Here is an 8,308-nt window from a genome sequence, read left to right as displayed (position 1 = left end):
GAAATATATTTTTGGAGAAAACACAGGTTTCTGGCATCAGGTCTCCTTCAGTATGACAATAAAAGCTGTATGGAAGCCACTCTGTTTCTTGATTGGAAAAGACTTCTTGGTTAACAGCATTCCTGATCAGGATTCTCTGTGGATGGGGGAGAAGTAAGATTTTACCTAGTGAGTTGTAGGCTAAAGTAAGATTTAGCATCTGGCTTCTGTAGGAAGTGGTAGGGTTGTGGATTTCTAACCAAGTTAGGTTTGAAAAAAAAATTTTTTTAAGCCTGGGAAACATTAGTAATGGGTAAGAGGAAAGTACCCCATTTTTTGGTAGGGGGTCTCTCAGTCTATGGATGGTAAGACCCTTGGTAACCAAATCTACAGAGGAACACATCTATGTAAAGAGCAGCCAGGTCAAGAAATAGTACATTACGAGTGACTCAAGGTGCCACTCTCCATCCCCGTTTGCTTTCAGTAAGTGTCTTACCAGCTTGTGAATGTAGATGGAGTCACAGTTAAAGAATTAACTCAAATGTCACTGGCTCTTACCTCCATCTTCTCACACAGGAATTCCAGCCTCCATGTAAAAGAAACCACTTGAGTCAGAAAGTCTCCAATAGGTTAAAAAAACAACAACCGATTTTAAGCCTCTCCCGTGGTCTTCCTTATTCTGGACTCCATTTTTGTTTACTCTGCCCACGAAGCTGCTTATAGAACCCATGCACTCTCACCACAACTGCTGTGCCCACAATGGGAATGTTAACGAATGTTACTTTCTCCCTAAATGCTTCAACCATAGAGGTATCCACCCATGTGTCATATATATACAAGCTCAAATATGCTTGAATCTCAGTTTGAGCTCAAGGTAACACATACCTGCTGATTACATGATGAATGCCCTGGACCAAACAGTGGTGTGATCTGAAAAAAGACCCTGGCTGCTGTTACATTCCATAGCTCAATTTGGGACTTGTTGACTGGTTGGGGATAGGACAGGGCTTGAATGGCTTCCCAGTTGCTGAGGGACAATGGTGTTTTCCAGGGTAGATGAGGTGCTTGGTTCAATCAGGAAGTGTCAGGCATAGCCGCTCCCTCTAGTGGTCTGTGCCTTTCACCAGTGAAAACAGGGATGTCAGGTTGAGCAGTCTCGCTCAACTAATTCATCTCTTTCCTTGAGTTCCTCAGAACTATTTGTGAGTGCAGGGCATTAAAAAAACAGTATTTATCAGACAAACCCAACATAAATAATGTTCTACTAAAAATGCTAATGCCATATAAGACAAAGACAGGTTGTAGAAATGTTGCAGATGAAAGGAAGCTAATTAAATGTAACAACTAAATGTAACACCTCATCCTAGGTCAGAGCGGAGAAATGCTACAAAGGATATTACTGGATCAATAGATAAAATTGGAGTATGAGTGATAGGTTAGATAAAAAGTATTGTATCAATGTTAAATTTACCAAAGTTGTCATCTATACTGTAGGGCCATAAAGGAATAGGCCTATTCATAGGAAATGCACACTGAAGTGTTTAAGCATGGAGACATGTGCAATTTGCCCTCATATGGTATAAAAACTCACATACATTTATGAGTGTGTGCACTTAAAGCAAATGTATTAAAGCAAATGCTAACAATACATGTATGCATCTGCATAAAAAGTATATGGGTGTTCTATGCATTTTTATTTTTGCAACTTTTCTGTAAGCTTGACATTATTGCCAAATAAAAATGTTTTTAAAGAAGATAATTTCTGTTCATGCTTGATTGAACTCTTTTGTGCTGGTAGAGAATACTGAGGATATGGGTTGTGTTTTCCCAGGCAGGGCTACCAGACACATCTCCAAATGTAGTCAGAGACCCTGCATTAAGTTGCCAAGTATCATCTGAGGCCAACCCATCTCTTGACTTCCTCCATTCTACAAGATAGCACAAATAACAACTTTTTCTCCTAAGAATTATGGGTTGTGTTGATAAAAATGATATGAAAGATAGGTGTACAGATTTGTTAACCCTTGCTATGTGCCAGGAAGTGAGAATGTAGTAGGTACAAGAGGAGACATGACCAGTGTCCTCAAGAAGCCTTATGAGCTGTTGGGTTGCAGTCCATAAACAAGTAGTCACATTAATAAATATTTATTTCTAAATGAGTTGACCACAAAGTAGGTTTGAGAAGCCATGGGGGAACCTAGCCTTTCTCAGACAAACCTGGATTCAAGTCCCATGGATCGGATACATAGTTTTCCTCCCAGATTTTGCTAGGTAGTAGGTACTTTTGTAATGATGCTAAGAAAGGAGGAAATCACCAGTTTATCCTATTCTGGCTCAGCCCATCTGTTTGGGCTTAGCTCTCTAGCTGCTTTGTCAAGGAGACACCAACAAGTCTACTCTATTAATATCCCTTTTCTAATGGTCCAATGAGTTTTAGGAAAGCAGTCTTTCTACTTGATCTATTCACACATCTATGTAAACGCAGCAGCTAAACTCAATGCTTTTAGATGGCAAAGACCATCAAATAATATCCTCACGTGGAACATGGCAGCCTACTGGCTGAGTCATGAAAACAATATGACTGTCTTCCAAATGGACAAAATAATGATTTTTTTGGAGGGCAGTTATGATTCTCTCTCCCCCACCTTTCCATCCTGGGTAAGGCAGGAACAATAGTGAAGTCAATTGCCTTGGGTCTCCAAGGAGACAGTGTTAGGGAGGGAAATGTGTGTCTGTGAGAGACAGTGTATGTTTGCATGTGACACAAAGTGTGTTCTCTCTGTACTCTGTATGGGTTTCAGGTGGGACTGATCCATACCTCTGATGCATTCTGGTCCTGGTCAAGTAAGTTTCAGATATGGATCCAACAAATGTTTACTGAGCCCCTACAAAGTTCCAAGGCTTTTACTTTGTACGTCGACACATTTTATATCATTTAATCTTTACAGTAACCCTTTATGGTAGGAATTATCTGCATTTTACAAATGAGAAAACAATCGCAAAAAGGATCATTGATTTGCTCAAGTATATCATACAGCTTTTTTTTTTCTTTAAAACACACACACACATACACACACACACACACACACATACACACTATACTCTTAGCCTGTCTGTGTAGGTTGCTTATAGTTTTTCTTCTTTTGTCTCCTTTTGGAGCAATTGTTTCTCTTATCTCCTTTTGGAGCAATTGCTCCTTTTGTACAAGCCCCCTTCTTTCTCCTTTCACTAGCCCATGTGGGCTTTTCTTTTGTTAATACTGCATTAAATAGCACAAAAATCACGAATACAAAGAAACTGGCAAAGGTATTTGTCAATGAGATATCCTGCCTCCTCCACTTTTCTGTTTTCATACCCATATATGCAATGGGCTACATTTTTATAAGCTTTTCTTTTTTACCCCAAACGTATAACTGATATGTGATTGGTCAGTAGAAGCTGAAACACCCATGGAGAAAGATGTTTTATGGTTACAAGGGCACACCCCCCCACACACCACCCCCCTCCCACCCCACACAACCTTTTGGAGGAATATAGGATATGTACCAGTGTCAAAATTTTCCTGCCTTCCCAACCCAGAGCATTCCTGCCATTTAATTTTCCTTTCATTGACTACTTAGACCTCTTCTCCCTATCTATTTCTCTTCCAGTCAAGACCTTTTGAACACTGGAACTGTTCAATTCTTACTCTGTCAGGCCCATGGGCCATGGTCAAGTAGGTCCTTTAAATCTCGATGCCAGTTGGGAGTATAGGTGTTGTCATCTTTCATTACAGGTAGATCTGTGTGTCACTTCAGTAGGCTTGTGTATTCATTTCTTTCACTTTTTCTGACTCGTGTTCCAGGACCTGTTTATGATAGAAAAGTAAATACCCTTCACTGTCCAGCACATCCTTAATACTGGCCTTGGTGATGACAGCATCATCACATTTAAACCATTGGTCCTTGTGGTGCCGGATGAAGCTGGTATAGTGGCCACTCTCCAAGGTTCCTTGGTGATTAACCACAGCAAACAAGGAATACTTATTCTCGTTGTTTCCACTATTGGTTGGCAGCTGGAACTGTCCATTCATTCTGTTCTCTTTACTTGAGGCCATAAATGGTGTCATATCCAGCTCAAGAGGAAAGGAAATGTATGTAGTGATCTTGCGCCTCTGTTTGGCTGAGTGTTCAAACCGTTTAAAATGAAAACAGGCAACAACAGGTAATTTATTCATTGTAAGCTGTTTGGTAGATTCCTGGTAGCTTTGGCAACTACCACACTTGATTTTGGCACTGCTTCCTAAGTGTTCTGGCCTTGTAAACCTTCGCAGGCAGTCCATGAGTGTGGTGATTCCTGGAATGTGACTTTCCCCATTCACACTGCTCTCCCTCCCTGGACTCATGGGCCAGAAAGAGGTGCAAGAGCCAGGTAAGTCCAAACTGATGTCCCAACATGGGTCTATTGTGGTAGAGACACCATGGCAGGCCTGACAAGTGACATCAGACTGCAGGCCACCTGTGAAGATTTGGTCTATAATGCAGTTACAGTGGTTGGGATTGTTGGCTGCCTTCCCAACATCATCACCTTTGCAATGCCTGTGCAGCACGTCTAATGCTGCAATGAGGAACTCATGGGCATCCTGTTGCCTGTACCCTGCTAAATGGCGTGCATGTATCCATACCAGGTGCAGTAATTTATAGGGAACATGAGGAGATGGGTTTCCAGAATACAATTCTCGAAAAAGTGAAGACATCTCACAGACGAGACACAACTCAGGGCTTGGCATTTCACATCTGTGCCTGTCAGAGAGGAAGAAATCTCTCAGGATTGGAGTGTGAGTGAGTGCCTGGACAATGCAGTTCATAAAGCAAGTGTTGCCAAGATTGATGAGTCCTCTTAAACCAATGGTAAAGCTTGAGGTGATCCTTCTTCTCCGTGGGTTGTGTCCCAGCAGTTCTAACTCTGGTTTGGTTGTTTCCCAGGTCGGATATTTCTCACCAAGGCCTGGTTTTGAACACTGCTGGTGAGAAACCTCTGTTGAAGTGGAAGCTTGTAATTTCAAAGCTTCTCCTTGCTCTTCTTTGGCAATTTGCTCAATGTCTTTGTCATATATATAATCCTTACACATAAAGCAGTATATACCTCCATAGTAAAGGTCTACGGCTAAGTTGTGTTGTTTTGTCTCAGCGTGTTCATGAATGTGTTTCTCGGTGAAGCAGCCAAAGAAGACACAGGAAAGGCAAGAGTGGAGTCTGTTCAAATGGGTGCCACACACATGGCAGATGCACGACTTTGCCTTGCTTTTCCTGGTCTCTGGGGTTCCACACCACACGAAGCACTGGTAGATCAATCGCAGTTCCTGCCTCCAGTTCTCTCCCACCTTAAAGCTGTTCACGTGAGAGCAGCCTGGTGGACCCAAGGCAAAATCCACATCCAGACATCCGCCCCCAGGGCCGCGCCGGGGCCGGGGCCGGGGCCGGGGTGGGGGCCGTGGCCTAGGCTGCGGCGGAGTACGGAGCCGGGTCTGGGGCCGGGGTCGGGGTCGGAGGCGGGGAGCACGACGGCGGTGCGCAGAGGGTAGGGGGGGCCGCGGGGGGTGGGAGGGGAGGGTGGGGGGAGGAACCTCGTCGCTGCTGCCGCCACCTCCACTCCGCGCTGGGTCCTCATCCTCCAGCTCCTGCTTCCCCTTCGGCTCCTGCTCCGCCTCCGGGACTGGCTCGGGTGCTGGCTCCAGCTTGAGCTCAACCCGGTGGCCCGGACTCTCGGCTGTCGCTACCTTCCCAGTGGCGTCCACCTTCCCCGCCACCTCCACCTTCTCGGTGGCGTCCACCTTCTCCGCCGCCTCCACCTTCCCCTCCACCTTCCTCTCCGCTGTCTCGGCCGTCTCCGCCTCCTTTACCTCCTCCGCCTTCACTGGCGGCGGCTCCTCCCCCTGTTCGCAGGGCTCAGGCGGCCACTGGGCGTGGCGGCGCGGGGACCACGCAGACTTAAGGTGTCCCCCGCCCGGCCTGAGGGAGCGCGGTAGCGGTTGCAGCTGTACCCAAAGGGGACTTTCACTGAAGGAGGCGGCGGAAGCAGGCGACGCCCCCGGGAATCCTCCCGCCGTAGCCCCCTAGCGGAGACGGCTTCTGCGGCCAGGCCCCGTTTCCTTTAATTCAGTATTTCCCAAACTTGCTTGTTCACGAGAATCACGTGGGAGAGCGTGTAAAAATCACCGATTCCTCGGCGCCACCTGCAGACCTACTGAAGTAGAATCTCTAAGGGAGGTACTCTGGAACCTGTATCTTTAACTAGGGCCTGAGAGGATTCTTATGATCAGGCAAGTTTGGGAAACACAGCTCTAATTCATTGAGGCTGGCGGGAAGGGGGGCGGGGACCGCGCAGTCTCTTTAAGGCGCTTCCAGGGCTCAGCTCCAATCGCTGCTCTGCCCCCCTTCGTCGTCTCCTCCCCTCTTCACGTCCTTCTTTTTTTCCAGGCAGGCTTTCCCTAGCTCTGCGGGGCTAGGGACAGAGCGAGTGCCAAGTACACAAAACGTTTTTTTGAGCTGATGAAATGTCACTTCGGAGGCTGGGTTCTGAGGAGCACAGTCAGAAGCTGTGATAGGCCATCATTTCTGCAGCGGAGCCCGCTCCTAGTTTGCCCTCCCACCCCAAACTCTGCCCTTCTCCATGAGGATGGAGCTCCAGCTCCACTGGGGGCACACAGGGCCAGATCCAGAGGGACAGAGATCCCATGGCTGCTAGGCCTGCAAAGGCATGCCCCTTGTCTATCTTATCGGTGCTCTGCAGAGTTTGTGCCTCCTCGCCTCCTCCTCGGTCTCTCAAGGCCAGGCTTTAAGGCTTTGGCCACCAGTCTTCGGGTTCTGCAGATGCTGCTGAGCAACTTGGGGGATGGGGGTGGTAGAATTGAAGGCCAGCAGGAAGGACAAGACACAATAAGGCCATTCCTAGAGCTGGCACTTCCTCTGTTGTTGAGAGAGCGACCTAAACTCCAGGACATGGTCCCAAGACCCTGAAACCCTAGCAGAATCCCTGAGTTGGGCAGCAGCTTTGGTCTGTGGAGCTGCCAGTATGAGGTAGAGGTGGGTCTAAGGGGTCTCTTGAAAATCCTGTGGTGAGAGGCTGGGGTATTGGGCCTGTGAGAAGACAGCCCAGAACAAGTGTCTCAGGTCTTGGGCATGGCTGGGGGATGTGGCGAAGCAACTGTAACTGCTGATCCCAGGGAGTGCAGCCCAGGGTAGCCATCTAAACATGAGGTCAGAGAAAGAGTAGATAAGCAGTGCTTGAGGATCAGGGAGTATGTTCTAGAGATAGTTCAGTACTGTGAGTCCTGGGGTTGACTGACCTTGACCCAGTACATCCTGCCCAGCTTGTGGGTCTATGCTGTCTGACTATTATAAGAACAAAGTTCTCCTTGGCTTCACCACCTGGCCCCTTCCTTTAGGGAAGTGGGGTTCCAAGCCTCCTGAGGAATCCGGAGCCCATAGGGAAGATGTCTGGATCCCATCAGGCAGGCCCTTTAGTGGCTCTCCTAGGGTATAGAGGGTTCTCATTTCTCAGGTGAAGTAGACAGACAGTGGATACCCTATCAGTCATATTCTGGGGCTTTGCCCTACACACCAGGAAACCATGGCAGGAGGACTGGAACCACTGCTACTCAGGTTCCAAGAACTGCTCTGGTATCTAAGTCAGCTCTTGCTTAAACTTGCTTAAACTTCTCGAAGCACCCCAGTATCCTTCTAATACATTCTTACTCTTTGTAGCCTGCTCTCAAAAGACTCAAAACTAGCATACTCACTGAAGGAATCCTGCTGCTTCTGCTGCTGCTACCACAAGTAACTGAAATTATGGAATGTGCTTATAGTGTGGGCAGGAAGAACTCTCCTCTCACCTCCATGGGGTAACAGACATCAAAGAGACCTAAAGATCTCTGTGTACCGTGAAAGACTAACCTGGTGAACTCATTAATAACCACAAATCTACCTGTACTCTGCCCAGGCCATCAGGTTCTGGAAGTGGAAAGCTTGGCCACCATCCACTCAACAAATGATAATTCAACATTTTTGAGCAGGCAGCCCAGCTGTGGAGGTGCTCCACAACCTGACCTCAGGACTGAAATCAGTGCCAGGTGTCCCAAAAGGGGAGGGGTCTAGGTCATCAGCAAGGAGCCAAACCAAATCAACCCAGTTTCCATCAAGTCAATTTCAATTTATGGTGATCCCATGTGTAAGGGGCAGCCAAGCCAAAAGACCCACGGGGGAGAAAAAAAAAAAAAGACAATTTTATCTTTTATCTTTTAAAGAGTTTCTCATGGAAAAATCAGATTTGTTGTAGTTCGTACTCCTTC

At 46.8% G+C, this 8,308-nt stretch overlaps 1 protein-coding gene across 1 annotated transcript; it reads right to left on the bottom strand.

Moving 5' to 3' along the window:
- Nucleotides 1-3,772: 3,772 nt before the first annotated feature.
- LOC102833119 (ubiquitin carboxyl-terminal hydrolase 22-A-like) lies at nt 3,773-7,858 on the bottom strand. The gene is made up of 2 exons (XM_006876693.1): nt 7,853-7,858; nt 3,773-6,073 (listed from the first exon to the last, which is right to left on the bottom strand). Exons 1-2 carry the CDS (start codon nt 7,856-7,858, stop codon nt 3,773-3,775), a joined length of 2,307 nt encoding a protein of 768 aa, XP_006876755.1.
- Between the last annotated feature and the right edge of the window lie 450 nt (nt 7,859-8,308).

This window comes from Chrysochloris asiatica, unplaced genomic scaffold (assembly GCF_000296735.1).
Source record: "Chrysochloris asiatica unplaced genomic scaffold, ChrAsi1.0 scaffold00404, whole genome shotgun sequence".
NCBI lineage: Eukaryota > Metazoa > Chordata > Mammalia > Afrosoricida > Chrysochloridae > Chrysochloris > Chrysochloris asiatica.
The sequence above is the reverse complement of the archived record's forward strand: the minus strand, read 5'-3'. Positions and strand labels throughout refer to the sequence as shown.